Here is a 16,490-nt window from a genome sequence, read left to right as displayed (position 1 = left end):
AGGAAGAAGGCAGGATTTAAAGAGTAATTAATGAAAATCTTGGCAACTCTGTGGAGAAAGTTTAACATTGCAAGTTCCTGTGGACACCAAAACCCTCCTGTGCACACGTGCAGTGCCTGGCACAACTCTCCTCCCACTGCTAGGACAGTTTAATAAACCACATGATGCTATTTATATTACAGGAAAAACATTTAGGAAGAATAAAATGTGACTTGCATTTCCTTCTGTAGTGGTTAAATTTGGAAGTTGCTCAGAACACAGGTGAATAAAGAGAGAACATTAGAGACACAAATAAGGTAGATTATTATGTATTAAATGTGAGCAGTGTAGAGAAATATCTGATATCTGAAACTCAGCACTGAAAGCCTGGGGATTGTCATTAATCCAGGAGTTGTGGGCTGGACTCATAGGAACAAGTGAGCCTGTAATGTCCTCTGTCAGAAGGAGCTCTCAGGACTGTTACATTCTCTGACCCACTGCAGATTTGGAGCAGGATCCTGACACTTCCTGCAGGCCACCAGGCTGTGGAATTTAACATGCAAGTTCACTTTCAAGCCATGAACTTCCAGAAAGCTGTAAATCCCTCACTTCCCACCCTCTCACCTGTGCAGCAGCCTGAGCTGTGCTAACTGCTCAGGTAGACACGAGCTGCACACACTGATGCAGGTTTCTGCAGCAGATGTCACAGATGACCTCAAAGCAAGGAAACAGCTGTGCTGATCCACTTACAAATACCCTTGGGATAAAGGTCTTGGACACTTGTTGGACAAAACATTTCTTCAGACAATGGTTCCTTGTTCTTTCCTTTCTAGCTGCAAATAAAACTTTCAGATTCTTTAAAAATATTAAAAGCTGAACCATGTGTTGATAACCTAATGCAGGATTTTTGAATAGACTCTGTTTAGCACAAGAAGTCACCGGTCTGGTTTGTATTTTTTCAAAGACTAAGGAAGATTTTGGCCCTGTGTTTTGGCATCAAACCTCTTATTTATGAAAACCTGGCCGTGCAGCCTCCAAGCAGCCTGCCAGACGTCTCATTGTTCTCCCTGGCTGCTGACAGAGGTACTCTGTGCTAAAAAGCACACTGAGGGTTTTTCAATGACCCAGGGGGCAAAGGTCACTTATTATAAATGGATAATGAGACCTAATGCAATGTTCTGAGTGTGGACAAAGAAAGGGTCTATCCATACCCCCTTGTGACTTGGTCATTCAGGCTTTTATTTCCCCTGCACACTTAATGGAGCCAAACAATTGGCAGAAATGCTATACAGAAACGGAGAGAAACTGCTGCATTCTACCTCGGAGAGACAGCTCCAAAGAGTGACCCTGAATCGGCGCCACGGCTCCTCTCAGCACTGACGTGGCAGACAGATGGACCAGCCCCCCTCAGCCCCGACTGAGCCATTTGCTGGCAATTAAAGCCCCCGAGGAAGCTGGAGCGCAGCAAAGCCGGGCTGCAGCTAAAGCCAGCCCCGGGCAGAGCTGCAGGTAAGCAGAGCCGCTGAGCTGGGCTTAGCAGCTCTTTAACAGGTGGCTTTTGTGGGAAAGCTGCTTGGAGTCCTTTGTCAGGGACTTCACTCAGGAGCTTCAGCCTGAATAAATCCAGAAGACAAAACTTCAAAGACAATCAGACAAATTTCTCTATTATTTGCGTTGTCCTCTAGATACTCTGCTGTCTTTAGTGGTTATTATTCTATTATTCTTTCTGTTTCACATCCAGCTTAAAGAATTCCTATTATGGGAATTAAAACCTGAGTTAAAAGTCTTATTATTCAAATAACACAAGTTCTTTAATTGGCCATGTTTCAGATATTGCATCTACTGTGCAATAGAAAAATTCTAAGTGGAAAGATAAGGAAGAAAGGAAACAAACATGAAATGAAGATGTCAGACTTTCTGGTGATGCACAGTTACCTATTTCCATGGCAATTCCATCATGTGCCATGAACGTGAATTCAAACATGCAAAAAACATGTGAAAGTCATAGAAGTCACAGAAAGAAAACAAGGGATAAGTCAGTCAAATATGCAAAACCCCTTTAAGTTCATTAATTTGCTGGAATTTAGCCACCATTCATTCTTCTTTCCTTAAAATTTTTCAGTACTAAACCATGTGAAATGTGTATTTGTACACGTGCATACTGCACTGTGTAACAGTATTTAAACTGCTAATAAAATGTTAATAAAATACACAAAATGAGCCCCATCCACCCTTGGTTTCACTCTGTAGGATACAAGTGAAACAAGGCAGGAATCTACCAAAAAAAAAATCCAGCCAAAATGCAAATCTAATGCTGCTGTGCACAACTAAGTACTTTTTCACATTCTTTTGTACCTTTTGAATCTTATCCCAATTTTCTTTGCAGCACAGAAGAAGGAAGAGTCAAACTTTGCAGGTTTCCATAACACTCAGATGCAGCAGATGGACAGGTAGAAGCAGCAGATCCAATCTGGCACCAGTGTCCCTTTCACCAGCCCCATCCAAAGTGCCCCTGGCCCACATGGCCAGTGGGGCATCTGAAATGCCCCTGTCACACAATGCTGCTTCACTGACAACTGTGCACAGCTCTGGTTTCCCCAGGAGAACCTCAACAGATGCCAGGAGCTGCTCCCTTGTGAGATTTCAGCTGCTGCATCACTTTGATTCTAGACAGAACAGAGCCTTGCTCCTCACTGTCAGTACTCTTCTCTCTTTTAAATTGTCAGATAAAAGAGAAATACTCAATTTTCTACAAAACAATTATAAAAATGTGTGGGTTTATGTGTTATGGATAGACCACACATATAGAGCTCTATGTGTATGAATGTTTCTGTATGCCATGCCATGGAATATTGGCTCTCTGGGAATGGTGTGGCTGGGCCAGACACAGGGCAGGTGGGCAAGCATCCCTGGCAGCAGTGCCAGGGCTCCTGAGGGAAGCAGCTGCCTGAGACTGTGGCTGGAAGGAGCCCAGCAACCAGGAGTTCCCAGGGACAGGGAAATGCAGATGCACTCACTTGTCACTGGGTATGGAATTTACAGGAGGAAATGGCAAAAAGCATGAGCAGGAATGAGGTGAGGAAACCCTGGAGATTTCATGGGATCTGGTGGGTGTCTCTCAAGCCAGCCAAGCACTCCCACAGCCTCACAACTCTGACTGATGGCAAAAATACCAACACTACTTTCCCTGCTCCATCCTTACCAACACAGTTACACAGAACCCTACTCTGGGGTTGACCATACACTGAAATTGGCTGAAAAATCAACTCAGAAAATCACCCTCTGCTTACAACGTGCACATGAGACAGGACAAGAAGTTGTCAGCTACTCACAGCCAGCCAGAAGATACTGGTAGTACTGCACAGCATCTGCAGCCAGGAGCAGTGGATGGTTTGCATTAAATGGTGGTTGGAGTTCATTCCACTGAGGAGTTCTGAGGTAAAACACAAGACTATTAATATTTAAGCTAATACAGAGAATGTAAATCAGTGTTTCTGTCATCACATGCAATTATCTATACAAGCTCACAAAATGTTTGTAATTATTTAAATTAGCTTGTTCAAACACTGCAATCCACCACAGGCAGTGGAACAGCAGGGCCAAATCGTGCAGATTGTGAGGCAAAGACAATACTTGGTTGTTGACTGCAGCAGGGATTGCATAAAAAAAAAGCCAGGAAGGAGGTTTAGATTAAGCTGGTAAATATGTTTAGGACCATTGTATGTCATGCTGACGTTATATAAACACACAGGAGAAACTGGGGAACTTTTTTTGTTCTGTTAACTACCACTGCTTCCATCCTGTGAAGTCATTGAGCACTTACTGTGAAAATAAAGCTGTGTAAAGTTATGGATTATTGATCCAATTAGAATTTTCAATTCCATTACAACCTACTCATTTCAACAATAATGGTCCCAAAGTCTGTGTTGTAATTTTAATTAGGGTGGGCCACTCCTAAATAGCTTGGTAAATCAAGTATTGATCACTCAAGTCCAGCCATAAGCAGCACTAAGGAATGTAGGAGCCAAGAAAAATCGATAGAAAAATATTTTAAAACGTCAAAAGCACTGACAACACTTTCTCATCAATTTTTCTTTACTTTCTTCCACATGTCAGGAATAATTTCTTCTGCTGTCTTTAGAAATGGTACCTTCAGCTGCTCATAGGAAAACTCACAATGCTTCGTCTTGGGAATCTTGCTCATGTCTCAGCAGAATTCTGTACTTCAACACTAACAGAATAATCGTTTCTAGTCCTTATATAAGAAGAAAATTACAACCTGATCATTTAAAATCACCAATTAATAAGGATCTCTATTGATTCATAGACATGCCCATGTCTAGCTCCAAGTGTAGAGAAGGATTTAAAAGCTCAGTTCCCACTGAGGCACATGAACACTGACAGAACTGTATGGAAAGCAAGGCTTGAATTCCTCTCCTTCAACAGAAAACTTGAAGGAGTCTTTACAATCACCATGCAGCTCATTCAAAAAGAAACACCACAAGCCTTTTGTGGCTGGAAGAAGGGAAAGGCAGAGGGATGAGGTACCTAACCAAAGTCCAGCTGGCCCTGGGGCAGGTGCCCATCTCCAGGGGGGTGTCGTCGCTGATCTTGGGCGCGGTGCTGAGCGGCCGCGGCTCCAGCACGTGCTCCACCAGGCTCCCGTAGCAGCTGATGATGTACAGGGACTCCACCACAAACTGCTTGGACTGATCTGGGGTAAAAAGAGAGAAAAGATTATTGCAACAGCACAGCAGGAAGAGAAAAAGCTTTTGCAGCAATAGCAGAGTCTGTGTTCTTTTAAGTCTCTTGCTTGCGGCTAAAAATGTGAATTAGAAGTAGCAAAAAGGCTGGGGAGACAAAGAGAAAATTGTACAAAACACAATTTTCACACAGTCGTGTGAATATCTCAAAAAAGAGAAGTTTCCCATCAAGGTGTGTTCGGGTGATGACACATTTCCAAACATACCTTGTACATTTGCTTTAGCAAAGCTGTATTATCTTTATCTCACAATTTTTTCAGTGCCACTTCCCACATACCTTTGGACAGACCTATCAAAGTTGGGTTTCTGACACTGTATCATAATAAAAGATCAATTATTCATTTCACTAATTAAAATTTCTTGTGCATTTTACCAAAAGCACTCCAAGCATGTTCCTAAAATTCTCGACTGTCGCTGAGTTTAAGGAACAAAATCCACAAATTGCTTACAACCTGTCACAAAAGAAGAATTTAAGTTTAAGTCCTAATTCTGTGAGGTACCAACCTTTTTCTCGTTTGAGACCGGAATTGTTTGCAAACCATGACCTTGAAGCTCCAAAGACTGCAGCAACACAAAACTCCCCTCCCACAGATTTACTGGGTGAAATCTGTGGAGCTGGTTTGGATTTGCTTTAAAGAAAGAACAAAATAAAATTACACAAGTTAATTCTCAAAAAATTAAGATGTCCCTTGCTTAACAGCATTTTAAAGATATTACTTTAGAAATGGGGAATATCTGCAGTTCCCATAAGGCTGAGCAGGATTTACAGATGCTCAGGTTTTCCTAATAACAAGTCCAAGATTCCCCTGGAATACTGAACTCATTCACTTGAAGAACACCACTGGCTCATAATGGAGAACTGAATTGTTTAAAAGACCCAATATTGAACATTTCCATTCAATAGAAACAACTTCTGAAGTAAATACAAAGAAATCCTAAATCCTTTGGGAATGAAAATACAGATTCTGGCTCAGCCATTCCAGGTGTCTTTTCCAAAGGGAGTCAGGAATAACCAGGGGAAATGAGTGACAAAGGGTGGGAGGGAGGGACATGCAGAGGGGACAGGGAGTGATGCACACACTCATGAGCCACTGTTAGAACATGTCAGGATTTCAGGAATAGCAGACTGAGCCCACAATGTGCCAGCAGCACATCCAGGGGCTGAGGATGTTTACTGAGACATGCCAAGGTGTTTCTCCTCACAGGTACCTGACATTCTGCTCTCAGAAACTCAGAACTATGGGCAGAGCACTGCCCATGCCTCAATTCATCATATCAGGATTTCACCCTTAAGAGAAAAGCTCTTTGACAAACCCACAAAGGATTCTTCTTCCTTCATGTTCCCCTTGTTCTAGTCCTTTCAATTGAATTATTTTATATTTTTCTCTCTATTCTGTTTCACTGCTCCCTTCTTTTTCCTACCCATCCCTCCTTTCCATTTTTCTTCTACTAATTTCTTCTTCCACACAATTTCAGCCTGTGATCAGACCATCCCATTAATCTGGTTTTTACATAACAGTCTCCAGTTCTGAGAAGTGTGTATATGCAAACAAAGGAATGCAAGTGTTACAATGGAATTCAGTACCAGAAGAATATTTTTAAACAGGAGAAATAAATTAAAACACTGTATAGTTATTATGATATTTAATTTATACTAACAGATCATACATGGCAAGACTGTGGTCACATGTATCAGTTAGAAATTAAAAAAAAAGCTGTCCCCAAAGGAATTCCATCCCATTGACCATGCAAAGACTCAGACAAACTTCCACAGACTTGGATCAGAGCTGGAGCTCTTGTACATGTGGGAGAAGCAGGAATGTCCCAAAAGAGCAGTTGGAATTTATAGTGAGTAACTCTGGTATTGAACCACCACAAAGCACTTAATATCCAACTGTTAAACCTACAGCTACAGATGACTGGGTCAGAAATCTGTGTTCCAAAAAGGTCCTGATTATAAATGTATTCCCTTATTTCCAGTGGCACATCATGTTTCTATATCAGAATATTTAAACTGAGATTGTGTTAACTAAGAAGTTTTTATTAGCTTCTGAGAAAAAAAATCAGAATAGATTTCTTTCATTTTGAAATAAACATCTGTTACAGAAAGAGTATTTTTAACCAAATTGTATATTAAGAACTATTTCAGCTCTCACTTTCACATACTCATATTCCTTCAAAACTGAAAAGATAAATGTATCAGTGAATTAGAGTCTTGTTGCTTACTTCAGTTAATACATGATTTGGTTTAATATAGAATATTGCTCAGGACAGTGTTACCCATCAATCACTACAAAGAAAATCAGGAGCACAGGTATGACTCTGCTATATCCACTTCCTCTTGACAAAAGGATCTTTCTATACCATCCTAATACTCTTAAAATCCTCAATTTTCACTGAACACAATCTGAGGTTATTTAAATGATTTTACAAGGTTAATGAAATAATTTAAAATGTAAAAAAAATTGGAAGCAAATGCTATTCTCAGCAACAAACTAAAGTTCTACAGAGACAGAATTGCCTCCAAGCCCTGAAGCAGAAGTGAACCTGGGACTCAACACATTTTTCCAGAGCTCTCCACACTCTGAGTCCCCAGACCTGTGTTCAAGCAAACACAATTATAAACAGCCTTAGAGGAAATGGTCTGAGCTCAGTTCTATTTACATCTTGTCTTTAGGATGTACTTCTTTCAAGGCAAGCACTTAAGTGTTGGTTTCAGTGCCAGAAGCTTTTCCCTTCGAGGATGATGTTTTGTAGCCAGAAAGAGCAGACCTTGTAAAACACGATTACTCATGTGGTTAAACTCAGCCCTGCTAGCAAACAAAGACAAGCAAACAAACAAAAAAAGATTTGTGCATCTTATTGGTTTGGACAGATTTCTGAGAATCCTGCTGAGATGTCAACAAGTCTATTCTGAAGCTTATTGTAGCTGAGGAATCTTTCATTTGACCATCATTTTACTCGATTCCTGAGTTTTCATCAATACATTCCAACCCCAATTTCATTCCTTCAGCAAACCTCCAAAGCCCAGTTATTTTCAGTAACAGTAATGCCATTAGAAAAATATCTTTACATGTCATTGTGATATTTTAACAACTTGGAAATTATAAATCCTCATTATTCTGCAGATGCAAACACCCTCTCAGCTTTATAAATGATAACTAAACAATAATGTTGAAGGTAGGTGGTGAATGACTTGTTTCTGCTATGAACTCCTGCTCTTTTCTTGCTCTTGGCTTGTCAGCACTTCATAAATTATTCCAAGAGCTGAAATTTAGGCACATTTGGCCTCACTTTTACAAAACAGTTACTTTAAAATAATCTTCATAATATAGTAACTTCCAGAAGACTGTACTGCAGTTCTCCTGAGAAGGGATGCAGGAAGAAATTCAGATTTTTGGGAGTGAATGCTAAAACCAAGACAGTGAAGCAAATGGGACCAAAACACTCCCCATTATAATTTCACTCTTCATTTCTCCCAAACCTTGGGAACAACAACATTGTATTTAAACATCAGGAAGATGAAAAGGCAATTTACTTTTTCCTCTCTGGATCTATTCCACTGTGTAACCACACCTGGAATTCAGTGAGACACAGCAGTAGTTTTACCCCAATTAGATCTGTACAGAAACCTGTATCAGGAATAGAATATATTTGAGGAAATTTGTATTCCTATTAAATGTTCTGACATAATTTTGGAGGATTATTTCTATTTTCAATGCAGAAGCACTGAGATGTAGATACTGACAGTGCACAAAAGGAGATGTGAGGAAACTAAAGAAGAAAATGAAGACATCATTTTGTCAGAGCTTAAAAAGCAGTGAAGAGACTGAGCTCAGCATGCAAGTTCTTTCATGTTGCCAGCACAGTAAGAGCAGATTAAACCATTCAGAGCTCCCACTTGTTGACTTTGTAACACATCAAACTCTGCCATAATCTCTGGAAATGCATTGTGGTAAAGCTCTTTGTAAAAAAACTAAATGGTTGCAATATTTTGATTAGTTTACATTTTAATTATTATTATTTTGCTAGTAGGAATTAATACTTTTAAAATATTTTGAAAACCAGAGGCTGCATGGTTCATGATGGAGCTTTATGTCTCACAAAATTCTTCTGGCTCTTAAATGTATCTTTAAATCCATTGTCAAACAAGTGACATGACTTTAAAACAATAAATAAATTGCATATATGTGATATGAAGAAGCTGCATTATAGATTCAAATATTTACAGTCAAATAATACCAGTCTGTAAAGATTGAAAATTGCTTTGATTTTATATTCCCAACAAATGGGCTCCAAATATATGAGATCCATAAAAACAAAAGCACTTATTCCACACTAAACCCTCTGAAATGGAAACATCTATGACTGCTGATGGAATAAGTTTTATCTTGACTACATAAGCAGCAACAAAAGTATCAGGAGAAAAATACTGCATGAAATTAGCAATTACATGTAAAATTACAAAAAAAAAAAAAAATCTGTCTCAAAGTCCTGAAATGTTAATTCATTTATCATTGTGCCTAAAACACAAAACCAAAGATGTTTCCAGTTGTCAGGTCATGAATAAAGCAAGAAAAAGCAGGAAAAGCAGTGGTAGAATCCTTTATTCACCAGGCACTTAGCTGTCAAATCAACATCCATTTTGTTTATAGAATTTTAGGTCTCATTAAGACCTTAATGGAAACAACATGATTTCTTCCCCCACCCAAAGTGTGTTTTTTATCCTAATTTCTCTGCAGACGAACAAGGAATATTTTTGAGCTAGCACTGGCATTAAACAAACCACAAAAAGAGTCTTGTGAAAGACAGGCAACAATTTTGGAGCCTATTTCATATATTCCCCTCTTTAATCTCAGCCTTTTAATCTTACTTCAATCTAAAACCATTTCTGGTTGAAGATGTCTCCTGCTTGGTGCAGGGGTGACCCACACAGCCTCTGCTCAGAAATCCAGTGCCAAAACTCCTCTTCAGAGCCCTGGCACTCCTAAAATCACCATCAGGAAAACTGGTGCACCAGAATTTAGAAATGGTTCTTAGGAAAGTACTTCAGGAATTAGAAATTCTCCACAAATAAGGGAAATTTTTTTTCCTTTCCTTCCCAAAACTTCCCTTTCCTTCTCTGGGAATTCTGTGTCCTCCAAAGCTCTTAACAAGTTTTTTTTTTTTTTTTCCTGAAGAGAATATTTTAATAGAGACATTAAGGGTGATAGATGTGGTGCCAACTTCTAGAGCAAACCCAAGAGCCATGCACTAATATTCTAACAGATGCTGGTGGCCATAGTTAATAGATATCTTCAGCTAAATTAAAAACAAAAAGGAAATCCCAAACCCACAGAAAAATCCAAAAAATCCCCAGAAAACTCCTTGCTGGAAGTTTTTTTAATTTTCTAAGGTGTTCCTATTTCTTCCATTCTTACTATCCAGAATTCCAGCAGCTAAACCCAATCCTGTTACAAAGTGGTGACTGAGGTGATGCAGCACTGCCCAAATACTGAACCAAACTCCAACATCAACACACTTGCAAAATTTGCTTTTTCTCTTGGCTGTATCCTTGTAACATGCTGCATTTTTTCACATTAAAATGAAAGCTCCTTTTATTTCAAATATCCCAATTTTAACAGGACTCTTTCTCGTGTTGGAACAAGATGATCTTGAAGGTCCCTTTCACCTCAGATAGTTCTGTGATTTTTTTTTTTCAGAGTAATCAGCTTTTCTTCTTTCTTTTTTTTTTTTTTTCAGTGTCCATTTTACTGCTCCACCTCTCACTGCAGTACTTTACTGCCTACTCACTGCTAATCTGGCTTATTTTTCAGAGGTCATCATCGATGTTTTCTGTCTGTAAGCAACTTAGTGCTACAATAATAAAGGAAGCAATATAGAAAAAAAAGAGAGAGGCTTGTTTGGAAAGACATTGCAATCATTTCTGCCCACTTAGAAATAATTTATTTTTTCAACTTCCCTGCTACTTAAAAATTAAATGCACTCTCAAAGGTAAAAAAAAAAAAGGGAAAAAATAAAAAGTGAATTCAATTCCTTGCAATGCTTGATGGTGAACACGCATCCATAGCTTAAAAGTGAAATTATGTGGGTGGAAACCTATGGATCAGCCATGCAGGTACACAAATAAAAACAAAACATTAATCCAAAATTAAAAAGTCTAGGCACAAAGTTATTTTCAGCAAGGACAGCAAATGGAATATAGGCATGCTGGGTTTGAACTGGGAACTCACCAAGGAGCTTTTATGGAAAAACATCCTGCTCCAAACAGGTAAGGTCTTCATGGAAAGGGGAAAAATGCACAGAAATTAGATGAGAACTCAATTCCCAACAAGTACACTGTACATCATGCTATTAAGATTTCTGCAGAAAGTGAAGAGAATCCTGTTAACCCTTTGCTGGTGGCCTGCAGGAGCTGCCAGGGGCACAGTCCCAGAGCTGGGAGATGCCAGGAGGGACAGGGGGGACATCAGTGCAAGCTGGGATCAGTTAGGGCTGGGGTTAGGCACAGCTCAGGGCTCCCTCCAATCTGCTGCCAGAGTCAGAACTGACAGGAAAAGGGAATTAGCATCAGATCAGCCACAGGTGGGCTTTTCATAGAACACAGAGGGGCTGAGTGGGGCAGTCTTACAAATTACTGACAGGAGGTCAAATAAACCAGCAGGTGCAATCAGAACCTTTAGGGACAATCACTCAGCCTTTTGCTAGGACAGAAACACCCCATGAAATTCAGCTGCTTTACCCAGGAATCTTCTTCCCCCCATCAAAAGCTTGCACAGATGCAGGAAAGAGAGGCCTGACTCACTTTAGATGTATCTGATGCTCAAATCACCAGATCTAAAGCTGAGTGCTTTTGCCCACCCAACAATTTACACCATGATTTGATTTCATGTTTGGTTCAAGTATTTTGCACAGTGGAAAGTTTTTAACTCATTAATCTGAGGGAATTTTCAGTGGATATCTCCCTTTAAAAAGCTATTGCCATAGTGATATTTGCATAAAATCTGAAAAGTAGCAAAGGGAGGCAAATTTCACATGCTCAAGGCTTCTTTGGGTCTCATTTGGGATGTAACATCAACCATAAAATCTCTAAATAATTGATTTTGGAAATGTCAATGGTTCTGTCTTCTTCTCATACTCTGACTCAGCCATAAGTTCTGGGTAGTTGAAACAGGTGAAATATTTGAAATATTTTCAGGCAATGAATTACCAGAAAAGGTCCAGCACTGAAGGATGTATAAAGCACTCAGCCATAGACCAACACAATTAAAAGGATACCAGCCTGATAAAAAAGAATTCAGTGAACTAAATCTGACATGAGCACAATATCAATGAATGAAGGGATCCACTCAAAAAACATTCAGGTGAAGGTACAAACCTAAGAGATATATTCTTCAACATACAAAGATGCAAAAATCCAATAAAGAATAGAATATTACAGAAAGAATCCCCTGTTTTTAATTAGTACTACAGGCCAAAAAACCCCATATTTTTTACTTCCATATAAGGGACTGGCCTTTACATTTTTGAATTTAATAAATTAGTTAACATTTTTGGAGACAGAGCTCATTTGGCAGAATCAACCACCCTTCTAGACCTAATATATCATCTTTGAACAGTGTTAAAACCCAATTAAATTGTCTGAACTGAATGATCTCCTATAAAGTCAGCAAATCCAGTCCCTGAGTCAAAGGCCAGTCTAGAGGATGAGTCCAGCACTATTGCACTGCTTAAATATTTAATTGAAAGTTAAATCTCCTGCATAACCCAAAGCCAACATAATTTAAAACCTAGAATGTATTGAGTGTATATTTGAAGAGTCATTGGAGAGTGGTCAGATCTGCCTGGGAGTTCAGAATTCAGTTTCTAAATGATGATCATGGATGTTTTGAACACTCTTTTTTCCTTCTTCTTCTTTGCCTCAGTTCTTTCTTCAAGGCAAATAATACTTAACTGAGCCCATTAAACATTTCAGAAGACAACACCAGCTTTTTCTTCTTCCACAACTGCTATATTGATCTGATTATACTTGCAAATTAAGAAATTCTCTTTATTTTAATTACAAATTGGCCCAGGTGGGCTTCAACTGAAGGTTTTGTTTGGTTGGTTTTGGATGTAAAATTTTGTATCATGAGGAAAATGTAATTACACTTCCAAAGACCACAGCAGAGTCTTATTAAAATTTTTGCATGTGAGAAAACCAACTTAGTATCTCCTTTCTGCTCAAAAGATCTGATTCTTTAAAGATGATCATCTTTTCCCTATATTTGTATAAGCAATTGTTTTCCACTATTTCCTTCATATAATATGGATGGAATGCTAATTGGGAGAGAGATAGAGAATCCACAAATTACAGGATAACCCAAGCTTGAAGAGACAGCACCAGATGGCTGTGCTGGGTGACAGCAAGAGAGCAGTGCCAAGGCAAAACTCACCCAGGTTCCCCTTCCCAGAGCTAGGGAGAAATTCCAAAGGAAATCATGGAATGAAGATGATTTACCACTCGAAGTTCTGACAGAATTTTTGCATTTTTTTGCCTGATTCTGAGTTTTAGTAAATTGAAAAGTGAAATAATTTGATTTGGTGTTGTTTTGTTTAATAAAACTATTTAGGTTTTTAATAAGCTGTGCAATATCCATTTATTCTAACCCTCATCATGCCAAATTGAGAATCCTTTCACAAACAGTGCCAACTGAGCAAACTTCAGTGCAAATAATTGCATTTTGTATCAATTACAAATCATTACAGCAGTTGCTTTGCTACTAAAATGTATTATAAAAACTAGAAGTGATATAAAATACGTCTGAGAAATGTGCCAGAAATAGAATCTCTGGCCTCAGACAACTGTGCTGAATTCTTTAATTTTACTTTTTTTCCTCAATTTTTTCAGTTATTTTGTCCTGATTAATTGTACCTTAATGTGGTGATTTTGCACCACTTATTTTTGTTTGCTACAGTAGCTGACTCTGGGATAAATGAAGTTCCCTGAGATGAAACCAACCCAAGATATCTCAGTGAATTTCTGTGCGTAGAAAAGTAAAATGATAAAATTGCATCACTTCACCTACTTCCCCCTTCCTCACTGAGGGTGGAATGAGGGATGGGATGAAGAAGGGATAGAGTTTCATGTGTAAAAATACACTATCTAAATCTCCTGGCTGGAAAAAACCAGGTTTATCCCTTTCCAGCAAGGCACACTGGATTTCTGTGTTTTGACAAGACTCAGTTAATGCAGGTTCCATCCTGCTGCTCACTCCAGCAAGGATGAATTGGAGAGTGAAGTATGATACAAATATAATGACCCTGTCCCTTGAGGAAGTTAAAACAAATGCTGCTGTCAGAAGAGCCAACTTTGACAATAGTTTTTCTTTTGGGGCAATTATTTTATCTTTTCTTTCCCTCCTTCCCATTGCAGCTCATCCATGTCCCCACTGGAAACTAACTACAGCTCATTCCACAAACCCAGGGCACACTCATGGAGTTCTGTGGGGCACAAAGCTGAATTCTAGAATGTTCTGATTCACTGCTGTTATAGACAATGAGATGGACCATACAGCTCTTCCCCTTTCTGATCTATAAGCTCTTTGTAAATGAGCAATGAATTAACCCATTCACCAGCCTTGACAAGGAATTCAGCATTATACTATCAAAAATTTGAGAGGGAAACTGAGGCAAGGATATAGAAAGATTTATTAAATCCAGCTCTTGTGCTGTCCTGCATCCCCCCCTAATCTTTAAAACATCAGAAGCTTCCTTACTCATTAGTGTTAGAGCCCCTCTGGGAAAGCCTGAATGTGCTGACAGCACAAACTACAGGAAAGCCAGTCAATGGGATGACAAAATGTAGGGACAAAAATTAAGTGCTTGATGAAGGTGCAGAAATTACAATGGGAGAGTTGAAAAGGCAAAGGAAGAAGAGGAGGGCAGGGAAGAAGGAAAGGCCAGTGATGGAAAGCAGAGGGGATGCTCCAAGATCCTTCATGCTGACAATGGAACTTGCATTGAGAGCAGTGACTGATCAGAACATGTTCCAAAATCTACATGTTTGCAGGGGAAAAAAAAAGCATCTGTGATGAACAGAACAGTCATGACACAATTCCAGACTCTGTCTTTCATTCCCACAGGGCTACAGGGAACACTTTTAAAAAATTTACTGCCATTCCACCTGTCAAGCAACATGACATGCTTTGCAGCTCTGCTCCAGACACATGATATTAAGAGCACTGATCAGTCCTTTCAATACCTGGAAAATATTTTGCTGTCTTGGATACCAGCAGAACAAACCCCAACTCGATTTTTTGGTTAATATAATCTACAAGGCTTCATGAAGATTTAATATTAAAGCAGCTGATGTTAAAAGCAAATAAAACAGACAAACCCAGCCCTCTAATTATAGGGTATTTGAGCCTTGCTTAAATGTGCTGCAACAGATGAAATGTTTAATTCTTCCCAAGTCACAAGCAAGGGAGAGGAATCTTTGAGGGCAGTGTGTGCAGGAGCTGAGTGATGCTGAGCCCAGCTCCTTTTCTGATGGCTGCACAATTGCAAGGTTCAGCAGCTGCTCCCAAGGAAGAGCCTTGTTTCCTCGCAGCACTGCTTAGAGGTGCTGACCATGTAGGTGTAAATACATCTGTCTTTTGCCATTTGCAGTAATACATGCCTCCTACACTTCTCCCAGAGAGGCAGATGGTCCCTGTCCTGTCGAAATCTTACACTGCACAGACTTCCAGTGCTATGTGTTTGCAGAAATATGAGGGCAGATGTTAAATATGTTAAACACACGCTTTGCCCCCTGGAGGTTTAAGTTAAGGCTGCTGTCTCAATTTGGTCATTTTAGGCATGCCAGGCTTCTTGGATCCTAGGCATTCCTCTTAAATCCCTGCTTTATAAATAACAGCTTTTCATGTTAATTTTGTGTACTTTCATCAAATATTTTGGATGCAGAACAAATGAAGGAAGCTCTCGGCTTAGCGTTACAAGGCTACGTGGGCTGTGCTGAAAATTATGATCCTCATTCATGAAAACTCTATTTACACAGCAGGGTATTTCCCATGACTGTTGTTTTCCCCCCTTACATAAGCCTCACTGAGCATTTTAAATTTAATTAGTTTTAAAAATTACATAAAATGGAACAGAGACAGTTTGTGAACAGTATAATTTACTGGAAAACTACAAATATGAGCACTCCGAATATGCTTTAGATGTTTAAGAATAAAACATTAAATAAAATACTGCAGACTTATTACAATTGCAATAATTTTAGAAAGGTTTGCTGGTATCACACAGCATTAAAGAAACCTTTGTAATGAATTTTGCAATAATTATAACTGTAAACCAAGCTTTTCCAAATCCTTCTCCTCACTGCTCCTATAGTCTATCTCCTCTGGCCTTCAGGTGAATTTTTAGTTTCTTTCTCTGCCATGTCCCACCTGGTTTTAAATGTCTGTTCCAGTTCTGGGAGCCCACATTTACATCTCTGTCCTTCATTGGCTGTATTCAGGTTTTGGTATTTCCTCTCTCTGAGGAACTGTGACCTCCTGCCCTGTGACAACCTCCCCCTGATCCCACCTCCCTTCCCATCCTCATCCAGCATCACACCTGAATATTCTTCCAAAATTCACCTGAGCAGCAGCAAAATCTTTTTCACTCACTTTATACTGAGCAGAAAACGAAAAAAGCCAAAAATAAGCAACTAAAATGTGTCTGTGGAGGAAGCTAAACCTCAACATGACCCTCAAACTGTTTCTT

General features: G+C 39.3%; 1 protein-coding gene across 12 annotated transcripts in view; it reads right to left on the bottom strand.

The window, feature by feature from the left end:
- The window catches only part of BCAS3 (BCAS3 microtubule associated cell migration factor), a 292,321-nt gene that overhangs the window by 180,040 nt on the left and 95,791 nt on the right, over nucleotides 1-16,490 (bottom strand). For 6 of the 12 annotated variants that reach the window (XM_079325188.1, XM_079325189.1, XM_079325182.1 and 3 more), the window contains exons 17-20: nucleotides 10,976-11,020; nucleotides 5,247-5,371; nucleotides 4,528-4,693; nucleotides 3,312-3,412 (exon numbers count right to left, since the gene is read on the bottom strand). In XM_079325188.1, the coding sequence (XP_079181314.1) occupies nucleotides 3,312-3,412; nucleotides 4,528-4,693; nucleotides 5,247-5,371; nucleotides 10,976-11,020 (437 nt within the window). The remainder of the gene's footprint in view (nucleotides 1-3,311; nucleotides 3,413-4,527; nucleotides 4,694-5,246; nucleotides 5,372-10,975; nucleotides 11,021-16,490) is intronic. The other 6 variants (XM_079325191.1, XM_079325190.1, XM_079325181.1 and 3 more) reach the window with 1 other exon arrangement.

Source organism: Erithacus rubecula, assembly GCF_903797595.1.
Source record: "Erithacus rubecula genome assembly, chromosome: 22".
In the NCBI taxonomy this organism is placed as follows: domain Eukaryota; kingdom Metazoa; phylum Chordata; class Aves; order Passeriformes; family Muscicapidae; genus Erithacus; species Erithacus rubecula.
The sequence above is the reverse complement of the archived record's forward strand: the minus strand, read 5'-3'. Positions and strand labels throughout refer to the sequence as shown.